This window comes from Strix aluco, chromosome 1, assembly GCF_031877795.1.
Source record: "Strix aluco isolate bStrAlu1 chromosome 1, bStrAlu1.hap1, whole genome shotgun sequence".
Lineage (NCBI taxonomy): Eukaryota > Metazoa > Chordata > Aves > Strigiformes > Strigidae > Strix > Strix aluco.
In genome coordinates, this window is record NC_133931.1 from 130,796,530 (window position 1) to 130,814,073 (window position 17,544).

The window sequence follows — 17,544 nt, forward strand, 5'->3', positions numbered from 1 at the left end:
TGCAGGCCTTTATGTAAGTTGGTATGGTCTGTATGGTTTTTCACAAAGCTTTCAACAAGTTGCTTTGCTTAAGGCTTTTAGTTTCTGGAAGCTATGATAGGATAAAAGAGAGGCTTTCCTGTAACTGTTTGAAAAATAGGATGTAGAGTGAGAGTGAATACAGGGTTACCAGTTTGGACTCCTTTGAACAAGTAACATTCAAAAGGCACACATGGTTTTAAAAAGGAGGGTGGAGCATTTGCAGCAGACAAGTTTTCAGAATAGATAAAAGCAGAGGTGCTTGAGAGATCATTCTGCAACCCTTCAGTGGTCTCATACATCTGAAATTCAGCAAATGTCAGGATATTTTTGACAATTAATGAAAAACCAGAATATTTCACTGTGGTACTGCACGACTAAAGCTAACTGGCACCTTGCTTACTGTCAGTGATGTTGATCACCCCCTCTTTAATAGTGGTGGTTGTACCCTCTTAGTAGTGGTATAATAAGGCTTGGAAAATGTGTAGAAAGAGCAATACAAATGGCAGAAGAATAAAACAACTTCTGTACAAGAAGTAATGGAATAGCTTAAAATTCTGTAGCCTGGACAGAAAATTAGTGACTTGGTAATGGCCTCAAATATTATGAATTATTGGGAGAAGGTAAATCCATTGTGATTGTGTCATAACACAAAAGGTATTAACTAGAAAATGAAATTAGCAGGCAATACATTTAAAATGATCAGAAGAAAGCACTTTTTTTCCACAGAAGACATTTTGAAACACGTTGCTAAGATTTTATTTTATCAGGGGTTATCCTGATTTGCAGAGGCTGGTTGAGGTGGGGCTGCAAACCTGCTGCACTTCTCGCTCAAAGTTGCTGGGCTGTGAAAGCCAGTCCATGCCAGGGAAGGGATTGCTCTGTTTGTTGTGCTTTTATACTTTGAGCATCTGCTGTTAGCTGCTGTCAGGAAGAGGAGAGCAGGCAAGACCAACTCTTTCATGTGAACATATGGTCTGCCACAGTGGGGCAAACAAGAAATTTAGCAATGAATTAGCCACCCATGTGGATACTGTCTCTCTTTCATAGATGTCCAGGAGTACAGAGGAAATGAAGAGAGCGGTGCGTATGAACAAAAAGTGGTGAAATCTGTTTTGTGGGAGGTTGTCGCCCCCACCATCCCCCACCAAAAATCTTTGGATCTTTACTGTCTGAAGAAACTGATAACCTGAAGTTTGCATTAGTTGAAACAGCACCTGCCTGTATAACGGACAACATGAATCACGTGCCTAATTTCAGTCTCATTGAGTTAGACATGCCCGATGATGCATACAAGATCCTGATGTCCTGTAGGGCATACAAAAGGTGGCAAAGACCAGAGTTGTCTTTGAAGAAAAATTACATGTTAAATCAAAACACTTTGTTATTTCATGTCCTCTATTATTTATAAAATCAGACTTATGCCAGAGAAGCACCTTGACAGTGTTGAAACTTAGAGGCAGCTGCAGTAGAGACTAGTGCAGTTTTTAACTTGGACAATTCATTTAGAAGGAAAAAGCCACAAAAATTTTATATAACCAGACAGAGAATGGTACATAGGAAGAAGGTTTGTCAGTGAATCCTTCTTTCTGTGGGACGAGCATGGGTATGCAAAGAGTCCTTGGTAGTTTTAAAACTTTGTTGGTTTTGAGGTAGACATTCTAAAAGTGATAAAGGCACTTAACGGCTGCTTCTTTCATAACTTTTCCTTTTTCTCACTATTCTTGGGTAAGCGTGAAAGTATTAATATATAGATATTCTGTGTTTTCAGTGTGTCTGTACTTTTAAGATTTCAAATGAGTGGCAGTTGGATGCTTTAACTTTCTGGTAGCCTAGTTTATCTCACTCAATTTAGAAACCCATGTTGTGCAAATTGTCATCTGTTTTTCTTCTCCCATTGCAATATTGAAAACTTTGCAAGGCATCAATTAAAGTTAAGAACATGCATATGTTTTATAAAGCGGTTGTTTTTGTCTTGGCTTCCTTTGGGAGCTTTTGGATGATTGAGACTTTAGTTAGAACTCCTTTGTTTTATCTGATTATCTTTACATGTAAAGGTTTCAGCTAATTTTGGCCGCAGTCATGCAAATACATACTATAGATAGGAACAGCCCACTGCACTTCCCTGTAAAACTTGCTTGTATAAAAGTTACTTGTATGAAAAAATGCTGAACTAGGGTTGTGGAAGGTCAAATTCATGTTCAAGGAAATGATCCTGTTTAGGGGTTGCCTACATTTTTTGCAAAACTTGGAAGTGAATTAAGAGAAGTTAAGGACTGTCTTTAACTTGCATACAGCTTCTGTGAAGAGTGGACTACATGTTTATATACTGTCCGGTGGAGTTAGTGCTGTGCATTTTTTGAGTTATCATATTTCAAAGATACAGTCCTAAACCTTGGTGGAAATAAATTTTTATTTAAAATTTTGCATTCTTAAAATCGGCACTGATAAATCTTGTTTAAAACTACATTTTTGTTTTGAATAATAGAGAATAACTGAATTTCCATTTCTTCAAAATAGAGAGTGTGCCTTTTAGAGAAAGCATTGTGAAACATAGTCTGTTCTGGCAGACTCTGGAAGACTCGGAGATTTCACAATTTCAATGGAAAAAACATGATTTTGAGGAATGTTAAATTAGAATAATGGGCATAATAAAGTTCAGAGAACTTATACTCTTTGTATACCATAGAGTATCTAAGTGCAACATTTGATGAAAATAAAAGATAGTATGTTGGAAGGATAATTTACGCAAAGCACAGAGGAAGAGCTTAAAAAGAATAGTCTGTGTTTTGTGTATAGAATGGCACTTAGATTTCTTTTTCTCAGGTTTTGGGTTGGGCTTCTCAGGTTTTTGTTTTTCTTTTAAGATCTTATTAATGGTTAAGAGGAAGGTGTGGTATATTAAAATGAGAGTGGTGCTTTGGCTGCTTTGTATTTCATCTAAGTAAGATTTGGGCATTTTTAGAGGCACTGTCTTGTCTGTGACCTCCAGTTTCCTATCTTGGTTGCTGTTTCAGTCTTGTTTTATTCTCCTCTCTCACGTTCCCCACAAAACTTCAACTATTATGTTTAAAGAAAGACATCGGACATCAGTAATGCTCCTAATGAGTTTCAGGAGCTTTCTAATATTGCTTGGGATATTCAGTATCTGGAGTTGGTAGAGAAGGCATAACTTCTTGGCCTAAAATATTATCTCTGTGTTTAAAATGTATACAATGTGTGATGTTTGGAATGTTGTTTCAGTAAATATACTGTAGGATGGAGGATTGTTTTTATTTGTGGGTAATTATGATGGGAGTGCGTGGAGAGCAGAGCTACCGAGCTTGAGTCATGAACTCAAGATATGGAACATGCTCTCCTATAAAGATTTAGTGAACTAAGATTCTTCAGTTTTGAATTGGGAAAGTGTTGATAGTGATCTACAAATCATGATAGACCTGAGTATGAACTGTCTTTTTCTATGGAAGAACTTGGGAGTGTGGAGTGAATCTAGTAGAAACAGTGTTTAATATGAAGGCGGGTGATTCTTTAAACAGCAGCGGTGGGTATAGAAAACTCTTGTAGAAGGATGCTGTGGATGCTAAAAAATTGAAGAGAAAACTGCATGAATTTGTCAGAAAGAAATCTGTGGAAGGTTCTACAAAATATGTAGAAACCATGTCCAGCTCAGGAAGTCCCTGAACTGAACATGGTTGGAAGAATATTAGACAAGAACATAATGTTTACTTGCCCTCTTCTTTTTCATCCCTGAGCATCTGCTTATGGCCCCTGTTGAAGGCAGAATACCAGGCTAGACTGACCATTAGTCTGACCCTGAATAACTGTCCTTATTTTCTTATGCATCTTCCTCAGCAAAAGTCCCTGGATTTCAGAGGGAGTCTAGTTAATGGTGGATTTTCTTTTACATAGTTCACTCTTACATCACTCTGATCTATCTCCTACATTTCATCATCTGTGAAACGGAGGGCTTTGTAACAGTAGCTGTAATAACTGTAAGTTATCTATTCTCATAATCTGATCACAAGCAATGTGAGTTTGATAATGTTGTTTATTATTTCTGACAGTTTTATGCAGCTTGGTCAAAATGACAGTTTACATAAGTGTGTATGTTTGGGAAGCAAGGAAATTATGTTGCTTGAAAGCTGAAGTATAGAAACAGGATTTTATTTGAAACACTTAAGAAAAAGTGAAACTATGGTCATTCTGAATGTATGTTTTCTACCAGAAAAATGTCTGTCCCGCAAAGCTGAGCTATGCCAACATATTTTAAAAGTAGGTAAAGATCATCTGCTCTGTTCTGAGCTATTTCTGCAGAAGTTTTGGCAGCAGGATCAGCAGCTGTCTTTTAAGTAGCAATGGTTGAAAGAGGAGCAGAAAGGCTTTGATAAACTACTTCTGGAAGATCTTTTCTTTAATCTGTTCAGAAATGGTACTGTACTGAATAATGAAACAGGTACAGACTGGAAAAAAAAGATGATATTGCTGACCTAGAGTGACCTGTACCAGTTGAAAAGTAGGAGAGTTACAGAGACTACCTTTCTGGAAACCTCCCGAGTTCAGCCTACATCTGTGGTCTCAGCATACTTTCATGAGAGCTCCTTTAAATGTTCAGAAGCATGTGGCTCTCTGCATCTGGCCATTTGCCACATCCCATTGTTGCTGTGCACTAATTAATCAGTTTGACACAGATAGTGCATGTGCATTGCAATTAGGATGGAAGTGTTGATTTGATTTGTGGTATCTCAGGGATTTGCTTGAGAGGTTACTGGTCAATCTGAAGGAATTCCTGAACTACCCTGGGGTGATTAATAGACTCTTATTGATGATAAAAAAATAGGAGCTTATCACCATATGTATATATTTTATTTAAATTTTTAACACATTTTTCTCTATGCATCAATATCTGCCTGACCAAGAGCTCCCAAAGCTGAGAGATAGGGAGTAAAGAATGAGTTTTAATAAAGTCATTTTATCTTGCATGTTAGGAGTATGTTATGTGGGTTGCTCACAGAGAACCAACCCAAACCCAGGGCTATGACTCTGAGATGTTTATTGTGCGAGATGAGAAACCAGGCCTGCGAGAAACTGAGAAGAACAGCCTGAGAAAGCAAAAGTTGAGGCTGATCGAAGAAATGCCTCAAACACTCGCAAGACAAAACTATGAGTCACAGGGTGCATTCTGTGGAGGTCAAAGCTGATAAGGCTGCCCGAATAACACAAGATGCAGCTGGAGGGGGGAGCCCTGTGGAGACAGGACAGCTCTGCTCTGGTGCACCTGGACAAATTTCAAGGGCCATCTGTCCGGTGAATGAACTTTGCTTCATTATGCATGAAATGCATATTAAAGTTAACACCCCTCAATATGCTAACAAAGGCTAACATGATCATGCTAATTACATCATCCTATGAAACACCTTACCCCTCCCCATACATGGGATACGTAGGTATGTGGGTCAACCTAGGGGACGGACCCAGGGAAAGTGTGTATAAATCAAGGGGGGAGAAGAAAGGGGGCCCTGGAGTGTGCAGTGAAGCGAAGAAGACGGATGCAAGCGAAAAAGACGGCTGCCTCCTGGAACCCTCGCTGGTGGGATCAGCGCAGAAACCCAGACCGGTGATCTGTATTTCCCCATTCCCTCTATCTCCCTCTTTCCCCTTTCCCATTAAGAAATGCAAGGTATATTGTATTACTTGCCACAACTTGCTATATACTTAGCCAATTATGGTGTGTTCAATTAGTACGTTGTGGGTAGTTAATAAATGTTTGGACTTGGAGACTTGTTGTCCGCTCCACTGGGGATTTGCGAATCTGAGTCACTTGTCTCCCTCGTCTGAGCGGGACATGACATTTATCCAGACCTTTTTCAAGACTGTATAATTCTTCATGTTATTTAGAAGTCATGATGCAATCGCAGTAGTAAGTAATGGAAGTTCTGGGAGAGAAAATAAGTCTGGTTGCATTTTGAAGTGAGCGAATGAGGAGCCGTAGGTCATGGTAAATAATGCTACTTGATTGTGTTACTGCTGTTGGGTTTGGTTGGATAAATGAGCCAAGGAGTAACATGTTATAATACAGTCTGGTTTATGTTGTCTTTTTCTGATTTTCATGAAAACAGATAGGAGGAGTGTCAGGGAGGAAGATAGGGATAGAAGATGTCTTCAGCTGCCACTTCTTCCTTTCTCCAAGCTAATACTCTTTCAAGAAGCAGGATACATGAGCTGCATTGTCTATATTTCTGTATCGGAAATGTTCTTCGTGCGTCCTGAGTAGGACAGCACTAGAGTTCTGAAGCAAGAGAGAACTAACAGTTTTGGGTGTCAACTATACTTTAAATATGTGTTCTGTTTAATGTTTTTTGTAATGTTACCTTTTGTTTTTCTGGGTGGATTGTGAAGGAGCAGGCAGCTGAGTATCAGCTCATAAACTAGAGTAGGAACGTCACTGCCAATGTTAATGCAAGAGTTATCTGGAAAGATCTGTGATCATGCAGGATTATAAAGATCCTCATTCCATATTTGTTGGAAGTACAGATATGTTTCCATCATCCAAGTAATTATTAATGTTCTCTAAAGTTTGTACTGTACTGGGTCTGGCTGAGCCAGAATTGGTTTTTCCCCTGTAGCAGCCCTCATGGTGCTGTGTTTTATGTTGGGAGCTGGCAGGGTGTTGATAGCACACTGGAGTTGTGGCTACTGCTGAGTAGTGCTTACACAGCACCAAGGCTCTTTCTGACATTTCCCCCCACAGTGGGACGGGGTGGGCAAGATCTTGGGAGGGGACACAACTAGGACAGCTGACCCGAGCTGACCAAAGGGATATTCCATACCATATGACGTCTGCTCAGTATAAAGCTGGGAAAAGGGGGGAAGGGGGTGGGGTCACCCTTGGTCCTCTGAGGCAACCACTACGTGTATTGGAGCCCTGCTTCCGGAGAAGGCCCGACATCGCCTGTTCATGGGAAGTAGAGAATAAATCTGTTTTCTTTTTTTTGCTTCTGCGCGCGGACCTTTGCTTCGCTTTGCTTATATTAAAACTGCTGTTGTTTTACCCACAAGGGTTGTTTTGTTTTCCTATCTTATTTTCTTTCCCCTCTTTGCCCTGTTGAGAAAAAAGGGGGAAAGGGGGGGAAGTGATAGAGCGACTTGGTGGGTACCTGGCATTTAGCCAAGGTCAAACCACCACAGTTACCCATAGGTCTAAAATATTTATAGAAAAATTGTTTCAATATAGATACTTTTGTCATTCTTCCCACTACTGGGAAATTATAGAAATAAGACATTTTCCCAATTATCCTATGTCCAACTCAAAAAACCCCAAAAGGAAGCAAACAAGCCCAGAGTTGATTCAGTACATATAAGAATTAATTAGCTTTCACTGTGATCTTAGGACCATAACTTAGGATATGTTTTCTTATCAGAATGTTATGTAGAAAGTCTCTCTTTATCTGGTAAACCTTTTTTTAAAAAACTTTTTTTTAATTGATGTAATGTGGTCTTGTGGAAGCCTTTGTTTAAGCATAAGGGAAGTGATACCATGGCTCTGTCTCTTTTTCCTAAGAGCTTTGCTATAGTACTGATCTTTGAGGACTGTGAGCTTGTAGACATCAGCTGTGCTTTGTAGATTCTCATTACTACAGACCTCAGACCTCACACTGTTTGCATCTCTTCCTCTTCACCTCGTCTCATTTGCAGTTCTAGATAAAGCTTCAGATTTTCTCATAATAATTGGAGCAGAAAGTCTGTCTCATAATGTGTGGCTCCCAGCAGCCCTGAAAAGAAGTGGGTAGAAAACACTCTATTCTTTAGAATTAGTGAAAGTTTAGATGGAGTAAAAGAGCAGTTCTCCATTGAGTTTAATGAAGTCAAGGTTTCACAGAAAGTGTTAACTACAGGCTGTGGTACATTGTTTCTGCACAAGCTAGCACAGGTACCTGCCATTCCATTCACCACTGATTCCCTGTTTGTCAGTGCTCCGAAATGCCAAGTATGACAAAAATGTTGGAGGGCAACTTCTGTTGCAGTGAAAGGTGTTCAGTTGTATTCAGTTGCAAGGCAGCAGAATCTGACATGGAGTTTGCTGGAAGATAACAGTCACTGATTTCACAACTGAGACATTTTATTTATATGAACTTAAAGTGACCTGAAACTTCACCATCTGTAAAGTGATTAATCCTAATTAGTGTAAAACTTCTTGACTGGAAAAGGTACCTGCAGTTCAGAATGATCAGCAATTCTCATGTAAATGTTTTTGGTTTTGCATATTAACCCAGCATGTAATTTCACCTGTTCCAAGGTGACCGCTATGTTTTAAGTAAGGACATGTAAGGGACTTTCTTGCAAATCTCATGTTGAGATTCATGTTGTGTGGTGATTCTGTGTAGAAGATTATTATATTGAACTCTTGTATTCTTTAATTTCATATCCTTGTATACTGGATAGTAGATAGCACAGTGGATTGGCATCTTTTGGTGGAAACGCCATTCTAGGTCACAACGTCTTTCTGACAGCAGCAATGGGATCACTAACATTTTGTGGATAGAGGAATGATTTACACAGAAATGTGCTATAACAAGTGAGAATGCAGTTTTGCAGAAACTTGTGCAAGATGTTTTTATAGTAAGTTAAATTTGTTTACTGCTGTTGATTGTTTCAATTCCTGTGTTTCAAATATTGTCTTTTTTAATGGTAACGGGGCTATGTTTTAATTTTCTCATGTGTCTGAATTCTAATCTCAATATAACATTTTAAAGGTGGCGATACATGTGAGTATCTTCTGTCCAGTGGAAGATTTCTTGGAGAAAAAGTATGGCAACCGCACAGTTGTATGATGCATAAATATAAAAATAGGTAAGGAAACTCATGTTTTACACTGTAGTAATTGCAGTGTCATCTATTTTTCACTTTATAGCTGATTATCTGGGCTTTCAAAAATATGCAACATTTATCAAATAGAAGTTTCTTCCTTGTACATGAACTGTGTGTCTACAGTGTTTACCACAGTTGTATTTATATATAGAAATACAAATAAATGTTGGTGATAGTAGTACTGATACATGTTAGGGAGAGCCGCAAGAGACTGCATAGCTTCACATATCACTCTTCAGATTGCTGAAAGGGAAAATGCTGACCTTGTAAGTAAAAAAAATCCCAAATAAAATTGCCCTTCTCTTTTTTTTACCTCCTAGCAACAGAACTTTATTTTTTAGAATTATGCTGTATATTACCATTTTGAAACTACTGTGTTTGTAGCACCACAGAATAGGAAAGCCGCTTTCAAATCAAATTAGCCTAATCAAATTAGCAGGAGAGTTCGTTTTCATTTCTACGCAAATTACACTAAACTTTTTATTAATTCAGCATGTTTAAAAAAAGATTTACCATTCCTTAGAGCAGGATATAATGCTTAGAATTATCTATATTGCTCTGTAGATTTTCTAAAGACTTTTTGCTAAAATATAAATTTCCTGTAACACGAATGTTGCTATTTTGTTTTACAGTGAAGCAAAAAATTGCCTCATAGACAAACATATTGTGTTTATAGGAGATTCTAGAATTCGACAGCTGTTCTATTCATTTATAAAACTCATAAATCCTCAAGTCAAGGAAGAAGGAAATAAGGTGAGATAGTTTAGTTTGATGATGTTTTTGTTTCTAATTTACCACATAACTCTTCTCTAAACTTCAAAAAAGCAAGTAATTACGCTGTTTGCTAGCCTAGCCGTCAGGAAGAAGAGCAGCAGAAAGGTCTTTTGGAGAAGAACAAGATTAGACCAAGATAATTGTTTGGGTATAGATGAAATGTTTGGGGATCTTCAGAAGTGAACTAGGAAGCTCGAGAGAAAGCTTGCGGTAGTCTGGGAATAAATTAATGAAGCTGACTTGTCCCATAGCAACTTATGTTTCGTATTGGGTTTCTTGATGAGAAAATTATTGCTCCTTTGTGTGTTTTTAAATAGGGGTAATTCATGGCTTCTAATTTGTCATTTTAAATGTCAGTTAAATTGATGATCTAATCTGTTCATAAAAATCATTGGGGCAATGACAGATTTCCAGGTCTAACTTGAAGCTGAAACTAAAACCATCTTCTGGTCTTACCTTCCTTTTGATTGCTGCTGAAGAGCTGTCTGAATTTTATGAGGTGAAGAATGTAGACTGCAGCTTGCTGGGTGAAAGCAGTAAGAAAGGATTTAGCTGTATCATTTGTTGAACAGAAAATTAATTTCTTTTGCTGGATCATGCTGCTTAGGTATATCCCTTCGTGGATGTATGTTCATATGTGAGGAAAAAGACACGTTTAACTTTCAACTGTACATCAAATTCGTCAATTATTTAGTAATTCTGTCATTTAGAAGTGCAAGCTGGTGGCTTGTCCAGCAGACAGCATGCAGTCATTTTCACTTGTCAAAACCAGATGTTTGATTGATAGATTCAGTAACTCTGGTATTCCTTATCTGTTGGTTAGGTCACAGTAGGTGCCCAAAAGTGATGGTGAGATGGTAGAGTGCTATACTTGATTTTGAGTTGAGAGGTATCTTTTGTCAAATATTTATGAAATCAAGATCTCAGTTTATGGAAGAGAAATACACTTGTTCTTTTGGACCAGGATTGAAACTAGTATTTAGTAATGTTTTAAAGGAGGATTGTGTGTGCAGTATCTGACTGCTTCCTTTCTGATTTCTTGCAGTCTCACTCAGCATTCCAGACGTTATTTCTGCCTGAGATTATTTTCTTTTATTCTTTAATTAAAACTGTGTCAGTTGTTTTGTGCAAAGAAAATGGGCAGATGAAGAGGAAGGCTAGGGGAAAGGAAGTGTAAGAAAAGAAAGAAAGAAGTCTTTTTCATTTGGGGAGGCTAAATTTAGGAACATATATTATACCTTTGTAACAGAGTGAACAGAAAGCATTTCAGACTTTGTTGGATAGATTTCTTCCAGGAAAAATAACCCTTTATGCGAGCAGCTTGTTTTATCATGACAGTAACATAAACATTTTGCATGAGTATACTGACAAGTTTATGCAAGAAAAATCCTTTCTACTATAAACCTTTGGGTGAGAGCAAATTAACATACAAATGTAAATATTTTTTTTCTCTTTCTGAAACTTTGTCTTACTTTGGCTTTTTTGATTTGGGTTTTTTGACAGCATGGAAATATCCTGTTTGAAGATAAATCTGCTTCAATTAAAGTGGTAAGTTTTTACCTAGCATTAAGTTGCAAGCCATAATCATATTACTTCATACAATGTGATCCAAATTGCAGTCATAGCTGAATTTTTCAGATTTCCACAAGTGCTGTAAAAGTCAAAAGAAGCTTTAGACCATCAACATTCTTTATAAATTTTCCACAAAATGTATCAGAGTGTATCTTAATGTATTATATTTTGAATAAGATTCTTTGAGAGACTTTGGCTTTGAGTACTTGTATTCTGTGTTAGCTTTGGCCATAAGCTCTGGAAGCGTGTATAATTTTGCTTTTTGTCAGATCTTATAATTTGGCCTTCCCAAGAATGGCTTTTGTCAGGAAGTTTACTCTTCCACTGCTGTAAGAATATGTATCTGGGACTAACTTACTTGGAGTGGTAATTGTCATAATTGCCATTGAGCTGTCTGTGCTATCCCAACAAGTATGCCTTCCACTGTTTTTGCATGGAGAAATAACCACAGTGTTGATTATAATGTGGATATTTAAAAAAAAGAAAACAAACAAAGTACTTGAGGGTAGGTTTTATGAAGGACTCTGTTCTCCTCTGCCCTGGCGATGGAACTGGTGTCCTCAATAGCTTTCTTTGCTTCCCATGACAGCTGTCAGCAGCACTGGGATTCTGCTAGTCATGTATTTGTTTATGCCCTGGAGACAACTCATTCTCTGTTCATGAAAAGCAAAGCAGCAGTGTATTTGCTGAGTTGTCTGCAAGTGAGTTTTCAGTACCTGTTAGTGTACATGGTTAAGATTTAAGGTACAGAATAACATTTTAGGATGTGAGCCCATGGCAATTTAAGCCTATGCTGTCCCACTCTGTTGCCCTTCACAGTATGTTCCTGTGTTTGTGCTGTAACTAGCCCTGGTACAGCAGTGGAGCGGGCTGTTTTAGGAGTCAATTCAGCTGAAAACTTACCTTGCAGTATTCCTTTTTGGTCAGGTCTGATGTGGCTCATCCTATGGTTATCTGAGTGCTGGAAAAGAGGGGGCAGAACACAAGACATGACAAAGGGGCTGATACAGTGTGATTTATGTTGGTGTAGCCTGACACAGAACTACATCTTCAAAACTCCTTAGGCCTTGGTAGATGTCTAACCAGCAGATTTGAGATGGCAGGTTTGGGCTTTTGGGAGATGTCTGGGTAGTTAATATATACCTAGCCTGCTGCTTCCTGTTTTGATGCCGTATTGCTGTTGACATTGTTGGCACAGTAGCTGAATTTTCACATTCAGAATGGCTGTGACCCAATAATCTGAATGTGGAAAATGCTTGACCAACAAAAGAAAAGATCACTGGGAACAAATGGAGAATTTAATTTTGCCCTTTCTAGTCATCATACTGACCCTTCCGTCTTTCAGCCACTGCAGAGGGCTGCGTGATTGCTCACAGATTCCTGCCAAATAGTGAATTGACAGTACTCAAGTGAACTACCAAAATCTTTAGGTCTATGCAAGTGGAAGATAGAGGTTTCCTCTCTGTTGTCAGTGGTTCTGCATTCTGCATTATAAAGTTTCCTCACAATAGTTTCTGCCTGCCATTTCACTTTAATGTGTATTTGTAGTTCTGCACCTGAGGATTAACTAGGTGGTAGGAAGTCATGGCTTTACCTGGGAGACATAACAGTACTAGCCAAAGTCTAGACTGTCCTTCTAGGTAAAGGTTGGGCATTACTCCTGACATCTAAAAAGTTGTCAGTAGAAGATGCATTTAATGGCTGTGGCACCATTAAACAGTTGTAAAGTAAATTGTTAGGTTTTCTTTTTGTTTGAAAACTATGATTTCATGCCATCAATTATGTTAAGTTCTGAAAGAAAGAAAACCTGTTGGTAAAAACTGTGGGGAAATTGAGCAAAAAGCAAGTTCTAATAAATAAGTTATAGATGTGAGCTTGGTTTTATCCCTGAACATCCGATTTGGCAGAAGCTAAAAATTACCTTCTTGTTGAGATCCCAACTGAACTACAAATGAAAATTTCTTCTTTTTTCATGGGGACAAAGTTTTGTGGGTTGGGGTTATTTTCAATTTTTTTTTTTCTTTCGTTTTCCATGCTAGAGCAAGATGTCACACTTTTCATGCTAACTGTAAAGGAAACCTCACTTTGGGGTGAGTGTTTTTCCTTCACAGTTGAATTGCTGGCAATTAGATTGGTTTTCTGAATTTTTGTTTTTAGTCTACTGCGTGAGTAAATCTGCATTTATTTTACAGGATTTCCTGTGGTATCCAGAAGTTAATGGCTCTATGAGGCAACGTATCAAATCTTGGACTGAGGTTTGTCTTAAAAAGTTGTTTATTTTAGAAAAACACAGCAACTGACTGAGGACTACTACCTTTCTTTTTTTTTCATACACACAACTATAATTGCTAGGAGTCCAGCAATGGCAGCATATCACATATATTAAGTCAGTTACGTACCAGAGATCTGAAATTTGACATCAAAATGGTGAAAGGGGAATGTTTACTGGTGTATATGTTTTTGGGCATCTCCTGGTCTCCCAAGGATGGCTTCACTTGGGCCAAAGAAATCCCCAAACCAAACTAGAAAAGCTGTACTTCCTAGGAGCAGGCTGATTCATCCTATTAAGAGCTGAAAGGATTTTACTCTGATTTGGCATTTCACTTCCTCTGTGTCTGCGATGGCTCCACTTTTATGTGACAAAACATTTTTGATCCTTATGGGTCCCTTCCAACTTGAGATATTCTGTGATTCTATGATTTCATATTTATGTTGAGTGTTCCAAACTGAAGGACAAAGGCAATTTGGAAAGTCAAGTATAGGTCTTGATTTTTTTTTTTTTCCCCCAATATTTCCCTCAAATTACATACTAATTATTTTACATGTTTATGATACAGGTTGTCATGTTATTCAGGATAAAATTATGTATGTAATTCTGATAACGATTTACATATTTACAGATTGGCAACTAAATTTTTCTTGTTTCTTCCTTTGTTGACCTTTAAATAGACTGGGGTTATTTAGTAATGGCCCCTGGTGATTCTTTGCTACTCTATTGTTCATTCTTGCACAACACCTTCCATCAAGATAGCTGAAGTTAATCATTCATTCTTCTTTTTCTGTGATTACTGCAAAAAATTGGGAGCTGCTAAACCCTTGCTGTACCAAGGCAAAACTCATACTGAGGTGATCAGCACTGTTTATTTCCTTGTACTCTTCTGTTTGAGTACATACTCTGTTCCTTGTCCTAGACATAACTTTCAGACCTTTGGGGCAGCAACTGTTTGTTCTGTTTTGTATAATTAGTGAATATTTAAAAACTAATTCCTTTTTACTTTGTGTCTTAGGGTTCTGTGGCAAAACCTCATATAATTGTAGCAGGAGCTGCCACGGTAAGTTATACCATATAAGGGGCATTTTAATTAAGAAGGAAGTTCTAATAGGATAACTTTTATGCTCTCAAGTTGGATACATGACATTGTTAAACCCAATTTATAATAAAAAATGTACTCTTAAATGAATTTGCTGTAATAACAAGTAGTTCTAAAATATCAGGTGTATTTTATTGTAGCTGTGCAATTGTGGTGGTTTAGCCTCTGCCGGGGTCTGAGACCACGCGGCCGCTGCCCCTCCCCCACAAAGGGAGTGAAATACAAAGCCCCAAGACTGAAATAAGGAAAGGTTTAATACAATAATGCAATAGCAACACAACAAACAACAACAATAACAATAACACTAATAGTGATAGCAATGAACAGAGCAAAATAGCTACCAAATACAGTAGTTTGAAGCACGATGTACAAAACCACGAGTGCACCACGCTCCCCCGCCAGGAAAAATGTGACCTGCCAGGATGTGAGGTCCGCATGGTATCTGAATAACCCGGCTAGAGCTCCCCCCCACTGCTGGGGAAACTTAACCCTATCCTGGTTAAACCAGGACAGCAATGTATGGTACTTGCTTTTTGGCAGCAATGCTTGTTGATAAGCATTGATTACCTTGAACCTACCTGATAAAGTACCTTTGTTAAAGCAGATTATTCATTAAAAAAGTTAAATAAAAGTACTTGCATACTAACTAAGATGCATTTTTAATAAACTCAATTCAGTCACAAAATACTGCTTTTGAGCATGGCCCAATCCAGAATGCTCTTTTTGAGTGCACATATTTCTTTTAAACTTATATGGCAAAACCCTCAATTTTACATGAATAATTCAACAACCAAAGAGATTGCACTTCTTGAATCTTGTTTTACTGGAAGTTTCCACTACTGCTATGGGCTGCAGCATCACAGAAAACAGGGCTGACAAGGACCTGAAGAAGTCTCCTAACCCATCAGTTTGCCCTAAGGCAGGATCAGTTATACCCACGTTACATGTGACAAGAGTGAACCAGTTCTTTAAAACTTCCAGGGACAGAATTCAACAGCCCCCCCCTAAGTAGTCTCTTCCAGTAGTTGGTTGGTACTGGGAGTCAAGAGTTGAACAACTGCTCATTTTACTAATTCCACATTTAACGTCCCTTACTTCCAAATATTTTGAAACTGGAATTTGAAAGGAACTAGCTATTATAATTTTACACCAGCTGAAATGTTGGGGGGGGTGGGCAATGTGTTCCGTTTTAAACAAAATCCTTTGAAAGCAGTTCGGTTTAGAGACAGTTCAGGCATTCTGTCAGTCTGGAAGCTCCTAGGCATGCCAATCTAGGGTGAATTCCCCCAGTTTTAGGGGAAGGTCATGTGTGTATGCAGACCTCTACATGTTTCCTGGATGATCAGAAATTCTCTGTTTCCTTACAGGTGAACCCCCTCAATTCTCTTCCTCTGTAGGATCCACATAAATATTTGAGCTTTAGGAATCTTGATGAGTCTAGAATGTCTGCTCTGAGAATCTAGCATGTCTTACCAGCATGAGTTATTGTATTTCACACAGAAGATGCTATTATATATGGATAGTGTTCTGGTATGCACAAGGTCAGGTTGCAAAACTACAGGAATCTTAGCTAAATAATTCCTTTTTCTCATATATATACATTAGCCATAGCTGCTTGTCCTTTGTGGACAGCAGGAGATACGCACCAATATGCATGTGATGCTCAGCTCTTCATAACACCAATATATTTACACAAAACAATAGTGATATCTAGAGTTGGCCAAAGATAAACATCCCCTATTTTAAGGGACTTGCAGAAAAATAAAGTGCTTCAAAACTCTTGACGCATCAGCAGCATTACCATGGCTAGCACTGGATTAAACTTGTGTGTGCCCTTGGACTTGTCAGCATTTTGAAACTTACCTGTATCTTTAACTTAGCTCTTGGTTTGGTCTTGTTACTTTGGACATCTGTCTTAAGATGTCAACTGCATAACAGTCTATAAATAGAAGTAAAGTCTTACAAGCTGGAGAAGCTCCAGCTAGTACAAAATTCAGTTGCTTGCTTATTTTGGGAAAAGGAGATGCTCTGAGAATACCACTACAGTGCTCTGCTTCTTAGTTCCTGACTTCCTGATGAATAGAATATACTTTTTAAAACATCTGTTTAAATACTGTAGGTATTTCATGAGTAAAGATTTAGCTACTGGGAGAAACTGCTTTTTGTTTTCCCCAGAGTGTGACTTCTCAGAGCAGCTGCATGTTACTTGGTTTCATGTAGTATTCATTTATATTTGATAATACTCTCAGGAAGTGGATTAATTGGTACTTGGCTTACATCAAAATTTTTATGTAGATATTTAGAAATAACTAGAGCGTTCACTACATTGAGGCTAAATTATATTTTATATTTTTTTTTACAGATTTTGACTGAATCATTATACAGTAATACTTTTAAAAAAATGCTAAATCTATTTTTCCTACAGCATGGGAAATTCTTTTCAGAAGTTAAGAGAAATTCTTGGGTGGCTTAGAGTCATGGAGTAGAGTCATAGAACAGTTTGGGTTGGAAGGGACCTTTAAACATCATCTAGTCCAACCCCCCCTGCCATGGGCAGGGACATCTTCAATTAGGTCAGGTTGCTCAGAGCCCCGTCCAACCTGGCCTTGAATGTTTCCAGGGATGGGGCATCTACCACCTCTCTGGGCTACCTGTTCCAGTCTTTTACCACCCTCATTGTAAAAAATTTCTTCTTTATATCTAGTCTTAAGTCTACCTTCTTTTAGTTTGAAACCATTACCCCTTGTCCTATTGCAACAGGCCCTGCTATAGCATTGTCCCAATCATTTAATGTAGAAGATTAAATCAAAAATTAAAATGGCTCTTTTTTTTTTTTCTTTGTGGATATCTGCAAAACAGATGGAAATATTGGAACTCTATACCACTGTCAAGTTTTGTTTACACACATCTCTTGCTGTGGTCAGTTTTCCTAGAGTAAAATCAA

The 17,544-nt window shown here is 38.1% G+C and overlaps 1 protein-coding gene across 4 annotated transcripts in view; it reads left to right on the plus strand.

Moving 5' to 3' along the window:
* CASD1 (CAS1 domain sialic acid O acetyltransferase 1) overlaps nt 1-17,544 on the plus strand; it is a 35,332-nt gene that overhangs the window by 1,750 nt on the left and 16,038 nt on the right. For 2 of the 4 annotated variants that reach the window (XR_012624680.1, XM_074835898.1), the window contains exons 2-6: nt 8,769-8,865; nt 9,516-9,636; nt 11,161-11,205; nt 13,422-13,484; nt 14,517-14,561. Coding sequence is in view for 3 of the 4 variants with exons in the window: in XM_074835898.1 (XP_074691999.1) it covers nt 8,769-8,865; nt 9,516-9,636; nt 11,161-11,205; nt 13,422-13,484; nt 14,517-14,561 (371 nt within the window). In the remaining variant the exon portion in view is untranslated. Of the gene's footprint in view, nt 1-8,768; nt 8,866-9,515; nt 9,637-11,160; nt 11,206-13,421; nt 13,485-14,516; nt 14,562-17,544 lie in introns of those variants that run through there. The other 2 variants (XM_074835912.1, XM_074835923.1) reach the window with 2 other exon arrangements.